This window comes from Rousettus aegyptiacus, unplaced genomic scaffold (assembly GCF_014176215.1).
Source record: "Rousettus aegyptiacus isolate mRouAeg1 unplaced genomic scaffold, mRouAeg1.p scaffold_m13_p_13, whole genome shotgun sequence".
Lineage (NCBI taxonomy): Eukaryota > Metazoa > Chordata > Mammalia > Chiroptera > Pteropodidae > Rousettus > Rousettus aegyptiacus.
In genome coordinates, this window is record NW_023416288.1 from 37,426,004 (window position 1) to 37,441,374 (window position 15,371).

Genomic DNA, 15,371 nt, shown 5'->3' on the forward strand with positions numbered 1-15,371 from the left:
CAAAGATTTTCTTCTACCTATGTCTTTTAGAACAGAGGTGAACAAGCTTTTTTTGTAAAAGGCTAGTTAGTAATTATTTTAGGGTTTGCAGGCCATAGGGTCTCTGTGTTAAAGTGTAAAAGCAGCCGTGAACAAATACATAAATGAATGGGCGTTCCAGTGTAACTTTATTTACAACAACAGGAAGCAGATCAGGTTTGGTCCATGAGCCTTAGTTTGCTGACCCATGTTCTAGAAGATTTTGGTGTTACATTTAGTCTGTGATTCTTTTCTGATTAATTTTTCTTAATCTGGTGCAAAGTATGGGTGGAGGAAAATTCAAATATCAGATAAGACCTGCCGTTTGGAGTTTACAATTTAACAATTGTTAATTTTTTGTCAGTGAGGTCAGGTACGGGGATGAAAGTAATCTAGCCATCTGTTGGATTTAGAGCGGTAGCAGTACAATGAGAAAAACCTACGAGAGTTGCCTTTTCTTATATCAGGAAGAATGAAAATAACACGGGTGAGAATATGTAAAGCATTCCGTGAAACCATTAGGCGATTGCTAGGGGGCACTGAAGTGTAATAACAAGTGAATAGAATTCTCAGTAAGGCAGGAAAAAGGCAATCTGAGCTCTGAGGAAGGTAAGCTGCCATGTTGGATCGAGCCTTCTCCTTTGTGTCATCATCCTTTGATCTGAGGGTCTTCGGTTGGCAACCTTCCTCTGAAGATCGTCTCCGAGAGAATTCTTAAGACTCAAGAAGGTCATCAAGTCTCAAAGGTGGTTTTTCTCCGATATCAAATCACTTCTCAAAATTTCTCATGATTTGTCAGTTTTTGTTCTTTTAACCTATGTTTGAAAGACTAAAAAGTTTTTATGATTGTTTTAAGTGAGTTAAAATTCGATGTTCCAGACGAATTCAGTTTTTTCTGTTCTTCCTTTTATAAGATGAAGAAGCAAATCACAGGCGACCTTGTGGCCATTTCAGGGTACCCAAAGAACATTTAATTGTAAAAGATACATTGGCAGTCTTATTATTCTCAAATTGGGAAAGGTAAAATAAAGAAGAGTTAACAAGGAGACAAAATATAAACATAAGTAAGAAATATCTAAATGCAAGGAATTTTTGCAAATTGATAATGTAAAAACAGTAAGTGGTGGTGATGAATTTTTTCAAAAAGAAGGAACTTTGTGTTAAAATAATTCAAGAGTATGCTGAAACTATAAAGATGGCACAATATTTTATCTTTAAAAAGAAACTCTACTAATACACCTTTCTAAGCCTTCCTAAACTTGTTTAGACATATGTAAATATGTAAACATGTAATTTAAAGTTTTAATTCAGCTTTAATATACAGTTGCCTTTATGAAGTATATTAAATAAACCAACATATATATTACATTAAATTTATCATCTTAATAAAATTAACAGTTCCCTTGATAGATAAACCATGTTATCTCAAATGTAAAAGACGTATTATTTTGTAACTGTGCTATAGTATTGTCTCAACCATTTTATTAGTTATTACATTAACCAAAATAACCCATTTTATGTCCTACAAACACAGAACTAGAATACATAAGACCAAAAACTTTTTTATCAGTGGCTATACATTTTGTATCTTTCATAGACTTAAGGTAGCAAAAATAAATTAATATTGTCCAAAGGCATTTACACTTAGTCATTCTAAAATGTTTAAAAATAAGAGACAAGAATAAATTAAAACCATGTTAAATGACCAAGATTTCGTATCCTTTCCCTACTTAGAAATTGTTAATATGTCTGGAGATCATTAATTTAACTCCATGTTAACCCAGGTTTTTAAAGGTCTTAATTTCCCAGTTCTTAACTGTGGATCTGGAACTAACTTTAAGTGGACACATTAAGTCCTTAGAGTTCGTAGCACAAGAATTACATATGACGAAATCTGCTTGACCCATAAAACCAATGCAAGAGATTTAGGGAGTTAAAATCATAAAAACATTCAGTTCAAGCTTTGCACAAACTAACACTTTGTACTAACATTATTTTTACATGGTAAATCAGTGAGGAGACCTTGAGCTGTCTTTAAACAAATCATTTCAATTTGTCCAAAGAGATAGGCTCAGGGACATTACATGAACTCTACCATCTGATAAATTTATAATTCTGAAAAACGTAACTACAATTATAGAGAACAGTTGTGTCAGTTTGAAAGCTTTTTTTCTGTCCTTTCATCCTAGATAATTCTTGTTGGGCTAAGGGAATCATTGGAGTTTACTTTGCTATACCTCCTTGGATCTTCTTTATGATCAGAGGCTTCTCGTTCTTCCTCTTTTAAGCTAAAATGAGACAATATTCCAGTCATCCTTTTGTTTACAATGTCAAAAATGTTCTTTTTAAGTTATTTTTGCATCTCCTGGACCTGTCAAAAGAAGAGCTGATTGAGAGAGGTCCAGGAGGCCCCGAGCATGTGGCCAGGACAGGATTTGGGAACTCTTTCACAATGGCACGAAGATCTTGACTGTAACCAGGACTGGAAGTTGACGCATTAGGAAACATTAGGGACCTCTTCATGTGGACTTTGAGTTAGTATGGATCGTCCCAAAGATGGAAGAGAAAGGAAAGATAGTAAACAGGGAAGCGTGGCAGAGATGAGGCGAATCCACGAGTGAGACAGATTAAAAATTTCTCACATGTTATCGGTCTAGGCAAAGAGTCTTCTAAAGAAGTTTTAGAATCTGGCTTGTATTTCAAAGCCTCTCCTGCTAGCTTTTTTAGCTGTACTTTAACTTTACACCCACAAGGAATTGCAAAAGATTATACAAAGAATTTCTGTACTTTAACCCAGTATTCCCGAGATGACCTCATGGCGTGGTAGGGTCTTGTGTAAACAGAGTTCATTAACAAAACCAAGGAATTGGCATTGAGACAATACTTTAAACTACAGATCATATTCAAATTTTACCAAGTTTTACATGCATTCTTTATAGTTCTATGAAATTTTTGTAACTACCATAACAATCAGGATACAGAACTTTTCCATCGCCACAAAGAAACTCTTGTCATATTAACCTCTTTATATTCAGGTGGAAATGTCACAGCCTTTCTATTAGTTGTCAAGGCTGTTTTTCCCTTTGTAAGGGCCTGGCCTGGAAGTAGCAGATCACTTCTGCCTACCTTCCATTGCTTAGAATGCAATCATGGGGTCACACCTAACCACAAGAGGCTGGGAAGTAGAATTGAGCTGTGAGCCCAGAAGGAAGTAGGAATTAAGTTTAGTAAAAACGTAACACTCTCTTGTTTCTGTGGTGGTGGTTGTTCTTTTAAAATTATTTTCTCCCTCAGCCCCCATTTCCACTCCTATTGTCATTAACCTAGTATGTTTAATATATGTCCTCCTGATCTGTCTATATATTTAATTACATTTTTTATGAATCTTGGAAAAACACATCAGATTGCTTATTGGCTATATTTTAAAACGTATATAAATGTTCATTGTCTATATCATTCTGATTATTAAATTTTTCAGTGTATATTTTTGAGATCTGTTTTTGCTACTACATAAAAATATAATTCATCCCTCCTGATTTCATATTCCATTCCAGTCATACTCATTTGATATTTTATTTATTCATTCCTCTGTATACAAAAATATCAGTAGCTTTACTAATTTAATAATTTCATAGTCTTTCAATTTTCTGCATTATAAAAGCCTCTAAATTAGTGGCTTAGGATAACAACAATGTTTATTTTATTCACAAATCTGCAGTTTGGGCTGAACTTGGCAGGGACAGCTCATCTCTGCTCTATGAAGTATCAGCTGAAGCTGGCAATGACTCAGTGGTTTGGGACTGGAGTCAACTGAAGGCTTAGCTACTCACATCTGGTGGTCAGTGTGGCTTTTGGTTGGAGACCCAACTGCAGCTGTTGGCTATACCACCTACGTGCAGTGTAGTCTGTCCATGTCACTGCTTGATTTCTTTGCATGTGGTGGCTGGTTCCAAGAGCAGTTATCCTAAAAGAGCAAGGCAGAAGTGCATGACTTTCTTGTGACTTTGTCTTGAAGTCACATAGTTACTTCTATACCCAGTTGGTCATAGAGGACACAAGGTTTTCCCAGTTTCAAAAGAGAAGACAGACCCCACCATCTAATGGGAGAAACGTCAATGTTACATGGTGGGGGAGGGAGAAAGGGAGGGGAGAGAGAGAGAGAGAGAGACAGAGAGAGAGAGAGAGAGAGAGAGAGAGAGACAGAGAGAGAGAGACAGAGAGAGACAGAGAGAGAGAGAGAGAGAGAGAGAGAGATCACAGCTTAGCTTCTCCCCGGCATTGCCAAGCCCAGCATAAATGGCTACCATCTGTCTAAGCACACCACTAGACTTGCAGTTAGCCTTGGTCACATGATTGGGTTCTACCTATAAAATGTGAATAGAAGATATGCCTTATTTCTTGACCAGGCCCAATAAAACTTCCCATTTGCTGTTCTCTATTCTACTTCTGCTGTCTGATTTGCAGTGCCTAAGGTGGCCTTGGAAACCTAGCAAAAACAGAGCCTGGGTCCCTGAGTGTATGCAACAGAGGCCCCTGCCACCCACCTAAAACTTACTTGAACTGTTTATATGAGCAGTAGATAAACTTCAATTATATTTAATTCATTATGTTTTTAGGGATACATTTATTATAGCAGTTAGCCTTCCTTAATTTGTATATACTATTTCAGATATCCTTTGCTGGGTAACAGACCACCCCCCAAAATTTAGCGGGTTAAAGCCAAAGTATTAATTCACAATTCTATGAGACAGAAATCTAGGCTCTTGCCTCTACTTATTCATGCAGCTACAACCAGCAGTGTGTCCACTGAGGGGCTGATGGGTCTAGCATTGCCTCGCTCGTCTCGAGGTAAGTGCTGGTTGCTGGCTGGACCCCCATGTCTCTAGCGGGTTTGCCTGGGATTTTTCACATGGTAGTGGATGGTTCCCAGCAGCAAGAGAGGGGCGAGCCCCGATCTGCAAGTACCTTTCAGGCTTCTGCTTGCATGTCTTTGCCAGTTTACCATTATCCAGTGCAAGTCACGTAGGTAGAGGGAAGTGTAATTTGTTAGGGAACATTTACTGCAACAATCTACCATATTTATTACAGTACTAATGCACAAATTAGGCAAATCAGCCACATATTTGATTAATCGAGTCCAGCTATGAGGCTGTTTTCATAACCCCTGAATTAAATTCTAACATCAGTGTTGGTTATGCTAAATATCATTGACTTTGTTTTAAAATTACGTTTCAGATTTATATATAAAAATGAAATATTTACCAGTAAATCATACATTTAGGGTCATAGTATTGGCTTTTAAAAAATTAATCATTCATTTCTTTAAATCATTATAGCAATGTTTTAGCTTATGGTCCAAATTAAGATGCCCTCTTTACCCGAGGTTTAATGAATCCAATTTCTCAGGATTCTTTGGATTTGTAAGCAAATCCATCCTTCAACTAAAGCAATCTTTAAAGGGCTACACTTTGCTCTTATTTAGAGTAACTTGTAAATAAATGATTAAGTTATAAACTCAGTACTGCCTCACTGTCCTTTAACTTTATTAGGTCACACTGAATCACTCATTAAAAAAAAAGAAGAATGCTGTTTTTCATTGCTCAGGGCAGAATGCTCTTCCGTGCTTTACATCTGCGATGACAGTGACTCGAGCAGTATGGCGGTTAAAGGCCTGCGTGCTGGAGCCAGAATGCCCGCGTTCAAATCCCGTCGCTTTTGCTTATTAGCGATATGACCCTGGGTGATTCAGTTACGTGGTGCCTCAATTTCTTCACTATGAAATGGAGATAATTAGCACAACCTTCATAGGCTGTGAGAATTAAACGATATAAAATATCTAAAGGCCTTAGTTCAGAGATGAGCCCAGGTTATAAAAAAAAAAGTCATACTGATCTTATTTTTTTATTGTCAGCTTATTGAGTTATAATTGACTTTTATTTTTTTAATTTCAGACCTAGTTATGAGAATGTGAAATGGCTGGATGAGTGGATGGAAAAACTTTCTCAGCTTTGCTTAAAACATTGCAGAGGGATCAAACCCTTTCAAAAGAGCCAACCGTGTTCTGGAATTATTCTGGGATTGTGAGGGAGAGGATGGAGGAGACAAGAAGATTAATTTGGCGTGAATTCCTCTGGGCTTATGTGTCTAATCAGAGTATTTTGATCAACCAGCTCCTCTTCTGACATGTAAACTATCTGTCAGGGACACACCTGTTAGACAGCTGCATTTGTTCTGAATTTCTTCAGTCAGTGTAATGTCCTAATATCTAGTTGCGCTTGGTGGTTCTTGGTGAGGTAGGCACCCTGGGGTGGGCAGAGGCCTGGGTTTGTTTCAGAAGGGGAATTCGGGACATTCTTGGGTCCCTTTGAGGGCATATGAAGGTAGGGGAACCAGGAAGTGAGAAAGGGAAGTGGGACCACAGCAAAGGCAAACTTGGTTGGGCTCTAGTTCTGCCCAAAGGACCTGGTGCCAGTAGCTGGGGCCTCATGATGGAAATTCGTCTCTGAAGCTGCTGGCCCCAGAATGCTTCAGACAGCACTGTTCCTGTTAGGACAAGCTGTTCCCCTTTCACAAACAGCATTTTCTTTTTATAGCAAAAGCCAAGTTCTTGCACATAGATTAAAACTTTTCAGAGCAGATAAAACAGCGAAGAGGAAGAATTATAACTATTAAGATGTATTGAAGTTAAGCTGAATAATGTGTAGAAAGATGAGCAGTCTTTAGGGTGACAAAGGGGTTCTCGTAGATGGCAAGTGTGACGAGAATTACCACGGGTTTGACTAGATCAAGCATTCTCAACAGGGAGAATGTCACCCCTGCGGGGGTAAAAATTGGTTTGTAGTGGACAAAAATGAACTTGACTCTTCAACAGTTTGTGGGTCTCGAAAGAGCCGGAGTACCTAAAGTGCACAGATACAGTATATCAGAGGTGTAAGAGTCCATGGTGGGACGGGGCAGTAGGGAAAAAATTGTCTAAAAAGTCTCCTTAAAGGAGAAATAAAGAAAAGTTTAGAAACAGTGGACTAGTAGATTCAGACGGAAAGATTTTGTTGGCCGCCAGTGGGTCCTCCTGGGTCAATGGCTTGCAGACAAGTGCATCGTCTCCGCGAAAGGAGAGGGAGGACCTTACACCCCGGCTAGTGAGTGCCCACTGGCCCGCTGGGGACCAGAGCAGTGGCAGGTGGCCGCACAACCCCCGCACCTGCTCAGCGATGAGCCGCCGGCTCCACAGAACTGCGGCGCCCGGGACGCCAGGCTCATGACCCCAGACACACGGCCAGTTCCGGACAGAGCAGTCGGAGGGCACGGAGCAGGGCCGCGGTCAGGGTTCCCACCCTCCCCGTGCGTTTCGTTCTGTCCTCCTCTGCCTCCTCCTCCATTCCCTCCCGCTTGCTCGCCAGACTCCCCTCATTCACCTCTGCTACAGGCAGCAGTGTCAATGAGTGGAAGAGAAGAATGCTAGAAACAGAACCACATGCCGACATCAAAGAAAGGAATGGCTTTCGGCCAGATGATGTTGGTGTGGAAAGCTAGATAATACCCTCCAACATCTGTGAAATCAGACAAAGTGCAAATAGGCTTGGCTCTCCTGATCCATGCTTGTGGATACGACCTGGACATGCCGTCTCTTAACTAAATAAAAATGAAGACAGTGCCAAGTGGAGGGGATGGTGAGTTCTTATCCCACAGGTATTCAGACTTGGAAATGGCTCTGGTCTCTGGGCTGCTCTGAAGTCTAGGGTTTGCTATCCGTTTGAAAACGGCGATGTTGTTTAGGAGGGACTGTTCAAAATGGGAAGGTGGGCCCCGCTTTTCTCTTTGATCCTCCCTCCCCCATCCCGATGCTTGTTAAGGCTGGAGAGGAGAGGTCACTGAGATACTAAGAGTTACTACTACTGGAGCCTTTACTACAAGTGCTTTACTTTATCTTAATTAATTTACTAGTCGTAATCAACCCTGCAAGGGGAGCACTGTTATGGGTGGGAAACTCAGGCACAGAAAAGCTGTCACCTGTCCAAGGTCACACAGCTACTGGTTGCACTGGGATTTGAACCCAGGTCCTCAGTACCCAGAGAACCTGCTGTAATAATGTTCTTTAATGTGCCTTGGGGCCAACTCTCCCTATTTGCCATGGCCTGTCAAATTATGGCTGAATAGCCCACGCTATGCTCTTTGCACGGGGTCTTAACTTACACAGAACAATGTGTCAGTCAACGGGCCCCTCTGCACAGTCCAGTTCTTTGCTCCACTTACGTAATTGCTGGGCACATGCTGCCCTCTTGTGATGAAAATCATCCAAATGCCACTTTCTCCAGCTCTGGAGAGGACCTGCTTCCTTCGGTCAGTCCCACGGATGGAGGACGGAGGATGCAGGATGTGTGGCCGCTGATGAGGCTGCCGGCTCTGTGGAGTCAGGCTCTTGCGTCACCCAGCCTTCTCCAGGGTGGTCCTATCCTTCTGACTGTCCGCGAGGCTTGTGTGATTCCAGACTCCTGTAACTTTTTAGCACCGTGGATATAGGATTAAAGATGAGGCTTCTTGAAAAATCACCGGGATAGTAAAGAAACCCCATGTGTGTCCTTGGGGAGAAAGGTCATTTCGTTTAACTTGCCCTAGTGGATTGGGACCAGGTGGGATAGGTGTGGCAGAAGGGGGGTCAGTTGCAGAATGAACTGTGAGGGTCACAAAGTCTGGCAGAAGAGGGGGAAAATGAAACCAGCCAGAGGCCCGAGTCCGGTTCTTGCTTAACCTCGAGCACGGTGCTTTTGCTCTCCGGCACCGGTGTTCTTTCTGGGAGACTGAGGACTGCACTAAGCTCAAAATCTTAGATATTGCCAGGGACAACTTCCCACATCTGCCAGCATCCCTTTCCTGGAGGATTTTGCCCTTTCTTTGTTCCATTTTTATACACATTCTGATTAGTGAGGCAAGATTCATATCCATACTCACTGTTCTCGGTTTCCTCATTCATGAAATAATTCTCCTCCATAGGGTTGTTGGGAGAAGTAGTTTCCATCTTCTTATGGCTGAGTAATATTCCATTGTATGTATGTCCCACAGCTGCTTTAGCCAATCATCTATCATAGGACACATCAGTTGCTTCCATGTCCTGGCCACCGTGAGTAATGCTGCTGTGAACATCGGTGTGTAAATATCTTTTTGGATATGGGGTTTCAAGTCTTTGGGGTAAATACCCAGTAGAGGGATTGCTGGATCATATGGTAGATCAATTCTTAGTTTTTTGAGGAACCTCCATACAGTTTTCCATAATGGCTGTACCAATTTGCAGTCCCACCAGCAGTGTGTGAGGGTTCCTTTTTCTCCGCATCCTCCTCAATATTTGTTATTATTTCTCCTGTTGATTATAGCTATTCTAACAGGTGTGAGATGGTATCTCATTGTGATTTTGATTTGCATCTCCCTAATAGCTAGCGATGTTGAGCATCTTTTTATATATTCTAAGGAGAAGTGTCTGTTCAGGTCCTCTGCCCATTTTTTGATTGGATCATTTTTTTGTTGTTATTATTGAGTTGTATGAGTTCTTTTGTATATTTTAGACATTAGGGTCTTATCAGAGGCGTTGCTTGCAAATATATTTTCCCATTCGGATGGTTGTTTCTTTACCTTGTTGACGGTTTCTTTTGCTGTGATTTTTAGTGTCATTTATTTTTGTTTTTACTTCCCTTGCCTTTGAGGTCATTCATAAAACCCTCTTTGAGTCCAAGGTCCTTGAGGTTAGTTCCTGTGTTCTTTTCTATATGCTTTATTGTTTCAGGCCTTATATTCAGGTCCTTAATCCATTTTGAGTTGATTTTGGTGTGTGGTGATAGACAACAGTCTAGTTTTCATTCTTTTGCAGATGGCTTTCCAGTTTTCCCAGCACAATTTATTAAAGAGTAGGCATCATTTTTAAATTTTCTTTTCATATTATATTGTTTTTATAACAAAAATAAAGCACTATGACAGGAAGAAAAATATCAAGAAAAAAATTTAAAGATATTTTGATATTTGTTGTTTGCCCAAAAAAGCAACCAAGTCATCACGGGAAAAATCAGAAACTTGGTTAACATCCTCGCACTTATTTTATAATTTGCTATTGTTTAATTTTTATGTTTTTGGATTACAGATCATTGGGGGTCCTTAACCTTTTTAGTGCTTAGTACCTCTCACAGTTTTAAGCTGGTCTTGGTGCCGTGAATTCAGTTTCAAGGCTGAGAGACTCGTGCCGGGCCGGCCCCTGGGACCCGCATTTCTGCTACAAGCCCATCCGTGTGGGAACTCGGACCTCGGCCTCTCGAGCTAATTCCGCTTTTATTAAAATTCCTCTCTGTGGACCTGGACCTGGGGTAACATTCATGGTTTTACCTGTCAGCTCCAGAGGGAGGTTTCGGGGTTTTGGTTTTTGTGGAACCAGACACGTGCCACACCTGGAAGTGACCCAGCATATCAGTGAGCCAAATGTTCCTTCTGGTTTAGGAGCCGAAGAGGACGCCCGGCCCCGGCGCGCGGGCCTGGCCCCGCGTGGTGGCTCTGGCTCCCGCTCTGTGCTCTACTGTGCAGCGAAGACGCGGACACGTCCCCCTGTTCAGCGGGTGACGCGTCGATGGTAGGGCCCTTCAGGGATAACGGCGAACACTGACAGCCGTGCTCTTCACCGACAGAGCTAGGACATTGCATGCTGACTGTTTCTGGACGTGACTTTGAGAACGTCCAGTCCCAATTTGGCCTTGTCGGGATGTTCCCCAGGCCTCAGGCTGAGATAAGAACAACCTGGGGGCTCCATCGAGAGCAGAGATGAGACGTTGCTTGAACGAGACGCGGCATCTCCGGAGCAGGGACCCTGTGCCGGGTGCCGTGCCAACTGCTTTCTGTGCGTCAGCTCACGTGATCTTCACAATAAGCCTGTGAGTCAGGACCCTCAGATTCCCATCTTTCAAGGAGGAGATTGAGGTTCTGATAGTCTTAGGACTTGGCCCAAAGCAACACGGTGACTTGACGTGGCTTTTTTTTTTTTTTTATAAGTTCCAAGTCAGCATGAACATGCCATAAATGCATCTCTGAAATATGGGGGCCGTAGTTTTAGTTTCTTTCCCAAAATCAACCAAGATGTTCTGTGGGAAAAAAATAGTCATATCCCAAGTGGGTGGAATTCATTTTTTTTTTTTTTTAAATCGTCTTTTTCTTGACTGAGAAACGTCTCCATGTCTCTGCAAAGAAGCTTACCTGTGGGCAGTGGAGACGCTTTCCAGAAAATTAGGGGCCTGATTTCATTTTTATAAGAGAAATAAATAGAAAATCGACCATGTACCATCTAGAAGACCAAAGTATTTCCAAACGGAATTTAAGGTACTACCACACAAGTTTTGTAGTCTCTAAAAGCAGGCATATTTTTCTGAGCAAATTTTAGACTAAAACGTTTAGAGTTAGCAGCTTAATCAAATAGGAATTTGTCGGCTGAGAAACATGGTTCTCTCACTCGGTAAGTCTGAGGTCTGTTCCGAGCACCTTGGCTGTCAGCTTGCCATACTCACTCCTTTGTGCTTTCTGGGCATATTTACTGTCCAGAGCCTCTGGGAGGGAGAGAGCTGCTGCCTCAGGTGGTGAGTTAGGCGAATACCCGGATGTGGGGTCCGGGGAGGGCTGGCTGCCTTGGGGAATGGCCCCTGTGCGGCTGAGTGACAGGATTTTCCCCACGACTTTCTGGGCGAGCTCTTAAAACTGCAGCCTTTCTAACAGGGCTGCTGTACGAAGCAGGCTGGACCTCTGAGAACGCAAAGGGACTGTCGGAAGGCCCCCCACGCCTCCGCCTGTCATGTTGGACCCCTCTCAGCTCAGTGCCTCTTGCCACAGTGGGTGACCGGGCCACCTGGGCCCTCCACTCAGTGGTGAACAGCCGAGGGAGGCAGTGGGCATCAACCTGGCCTGGCAGGACCTATCATGGCACAGTGTGGAGGGCCGTGAAATCTGGCCTATGCCAGCACGTCCTGGCCCTAGCCACCCCCGACTCAAGTCACTCCCTCTGAGAAGAGACCCGCGTGGATTCGGTGGTCAGACGGAGAGGTCTCAGTTGCTTTCTCAGCTCTCTTTGGTCCCGTGGTAGGTGGAGAGGGCTCTGGCCTTCCTTCATCAGGCTCCTCGCAGCCTGCCACCCCAGGGCCCGCCAGCCCACTGAGTGCCCCCACGGGGGTCTGCGTGGGGTTCAGGCAGGAGAGCGTGCTTACGGGGTTGAGTACTTTTTTAAAAAAAAATCCCAGACTCGCAATTAGAAATACGTGAGTGTTTTCAGTGTTTTATTAGCAAATGAATTGGCAAAAGAACGAGTCATCTGGTACGACCACCAGCTCCCCGACCTGACACCCACCACGTGCCCGCCATGGCGGCAGGCATCCCCCACGCCCCGCAGCCAGGTTCCAGCGGCCCCCTGGGTCCTGGCCCCAGCTCAGTCGCCCTCACCACTACTCACGGGCAGGAGGAGACTTCCCTCCCACAAGAGGGCGAGAGAGGTAAGCACGCCCGATTCCTTTCGGAGGGCGGGCAGCGATCCTTCTTCCTGGGGCACAGCGGCTTTGCCCACAGTATTCGCCCCTGGGAGGACGTCAGCCTGTCCAGGAGAAACCCTCGGGCAGAACCTCGGCGTCTGAAGGCACCGTCCTCCTCCCTCTCAGACCGGCTAAGAGGGCGCCCGGTGATCTTCGTCGTCAGACGGCGAGACCCCACGGCTGAAACGAGCCTGGGATGAGTCCTTCCCTTGGCACCGACCTTCTGCAAGACCTCGGATGAGTCCGATCCGCACTCTGCAGGCTCCTCGGTAGCTGCAGCTGGGAAGCGAGGGTGACACCAGCCCATGGCGCAGAACCGAGGAAGAAGAGAGCATCTGGGGCGGGAACACCTCCTGCCCGTCGGGCACCTTTCTCGCCCCGAGACACTCGGCACCAGCTTTGCACCGCGCCCCCAACTGTTTGACGGAGATGGCAGTGACCAGCTCACTCCTGGTCCTCAGGGCAGGTGTTTTTATGGACGCAAAGTCTCATTCCTCTAGTTTCAGGTTAAAAGAATCATGGATACGCATTAACGTCTCTTCTTAGTACGTTTACAGTGACTAAAATGGCTCACAGAGCACACGCGTCCCCTGCAAACACAGCAGCCACGCAGAGAGCCTGCCGGGCAGGGCGTCCGCGTGGAGGCCGGCGGTCCCCTGTCGGCACGGGCCTTTCAGACATCTCAGACGAGGTGGCCGCACAGAGGGGCGTCTGCTGCCGAAGAGCCTCGCGGGGCCCGGGCGTGGGGCCGGGAAAGTGCCCTCTCAGAAACAGATGATCCGCTTCTCCTCCTCGAAGACTTTGGCCTCCTCCGGCTTTATCAAGTTCCCGTTTAGGCTGTCGGAGGAAAACAAAGGACACAAGTAAAACGTCGGGACCTGTCGTGGCTCCTTCCCGTGCGAGTTCCTGACGCGCCCTATTCAGACGCTCGCTCCGCATCGACATGCTCGCCTTTCGGCGGCCAGCACCGGGAACTGGGTCTCACTGAGGGCACCGGTGGCCTCTATAAACCAGGACTCAGTGCCGTTTTCCAGGCTTGCCTTTCGTGACCTGCCTTCTCCCTCCTCCTGGAACCACGACCTCCCCTGGCTTGCTGGGACGGGACGCCCCCTGGTGTTAATCCTGTACTGGCCACTCGCTCCATCTCAGCCTCCCCCGCATTCCCTGCCGCGTGGCCTCTGGACAGTGGGTTTCCCCCAGGCTGGGGGCGCAGGCCCTGCTTCCCCGGCAGCAGCCCCTACGGCCCCGCGGTGGAGCCACTTCACTACTCAGCGTCGGCCCAGAAGCCTCCCAGGCCCCCCCCAGGGGCCGCGTCGCGCCAGGGTCCCTAGCGCAGTGACTGGGCCCACTCTCCCTCCAGTCGTGCGAGCTGGCAGCCGGCGGGTGAACCCTGAGCCCTTCCTCCGCCTCGTCGCTTTCTGTCGCCAAGTTCTGTTTTACCCCTTAAACGCCCCCAGAATGCCTGCCCGGAACCTCTCCTTGTCTTCACCAGCACCGTCCTGGTCCGAGCACCCATCCTCTCTTCTCTGGATCCCTGCAACATCCTCCCGACTGGGCCCCTTACATGGACGGGGCCTCCTCAAAGCCATTTTCCTAGAGGAGCCAGGGAGGTCGTTTTACAATGCAAATCCCATCGCATCCTTCTTCGCGTCAAACCCTTCCTTTTAGGATAAAAACCGAAATGTGTAACGTGACCCACGGGTCTGTCACAGTCGAGTCTCCCCTTCCCCTCTGCCTCCTGCTGCCCCCTCCTGCACGCAGTCCGAGTCCCAGGGCACGCCAGCCTCAGAGCTTTTGCCTATGCTGCTCCCCCTACCCCCCCACGCGGAACACTTTCCCTCCCCCGTCCCTGACTAACTCCACGTCACCCTGTATGGCTTAGGTTAAATGCCCCTTCCTTGGGGAGACCTCCCCTGAAACCTCGCCTGTACGAGGTTCCTTTCTTAGCCTTCCTCGTGACAGCGCTTATCACGACTGCAATTAAATAATTACTTGAATGATGTTCTCACTGTGCATCATCCGCACCGGATGGGAAACCCATGAAGGCAAGTCCATTTTGTTCACCGCTGGATTCTTGGTGCCAGCACAGTCCCTGGGGACACAGCAGTCACCACGACACAGGCCTTACCCTCAGGGAGCTCACAGTCCAGAGGCCACAGCTGCACAGAGAGCCGTTCCAGTGGAGTGTGAAAAGTGCCAGCAACACAACCAGCAGGAAACAGAAGTTCCAAAGCAAAGTTTAAAAAACCCTGTTGCAAGGGGCCAAGGTCAGCAAGCTGTACCTCGATTGATTTGTTTGTCTTTTCTTTGCTGTGGAATTTTCCCCGCCATGAAGCAAGACAGTAGTTAACGAGTAACTACCCCCGAGCCGAGGGTGCGGGTTCGGTGGGGCTGCCCCCCGGACCTCAGGGAAGCCACCAAGGGGGCCTGAATTCCTGCCACGTGTCCTTGAGGGGACTCCGACTCTGCCCCGCTGCGTCCTCAGGCTCTGCAGGGCTGTCTCAGGCCCCAGGTGGAGAACAAGTTCCAGAGCACTTAGGAGTTCTCGTTCCGCTCGGTTAGCACTCAGGCGCTCAGGGCCTGGTCTGCCTCTCCCCCAGCACCCGACCCAAGCCGTTGTCACTGTCGGGGACCCTCCTCCCGCCCGTGCGCATTGTCTGCAAGCCCGGCCCCACCTCAGAGGGTGAGTGTCTGCAGGAGGCAACACAGACATGGAACAGGGCTCGATGGCACAGGAAAGCAAACGACACGGTTTCCTCCCACTGGCATAAGCAAGTCCTCAGAGCAGAAACAGGAAGTCAGGAGAGAGGCAGG

At 46.2% G+C, this 15,371-nt stretch overlaps 1 protein-coding gene across 5 annotated transcripts in view; it reads right to left on the bottom strand.

The window, feature by feature from the left end:
- Nucleotides 1-12,280: 12,280 nt before the first annotated feature.
- Nucleotides 12,281-15,371, bottom strand: part of NOD1 (nucleotide binding oligomerization domain containing 1) — a 35,088-nt gene continuing 31,997 nt past the window's right edge. For all 5 annotated transcript variants that reach the window (XM_016123830.2, XM_036230442.1, XM_036230441.1 and 2 more), the window contains one exon: nt 12,281-13,394. In XM_016123830.2, the coding sequence (XP_015979316.2) occupies nt 13,390-13,394 (5 nt within the window). In that variant the 3' untranslated portion in view covers nt 12,281-13,389. The remainder of the gene's footprint in view (nt 13,395-15,371) is intronic.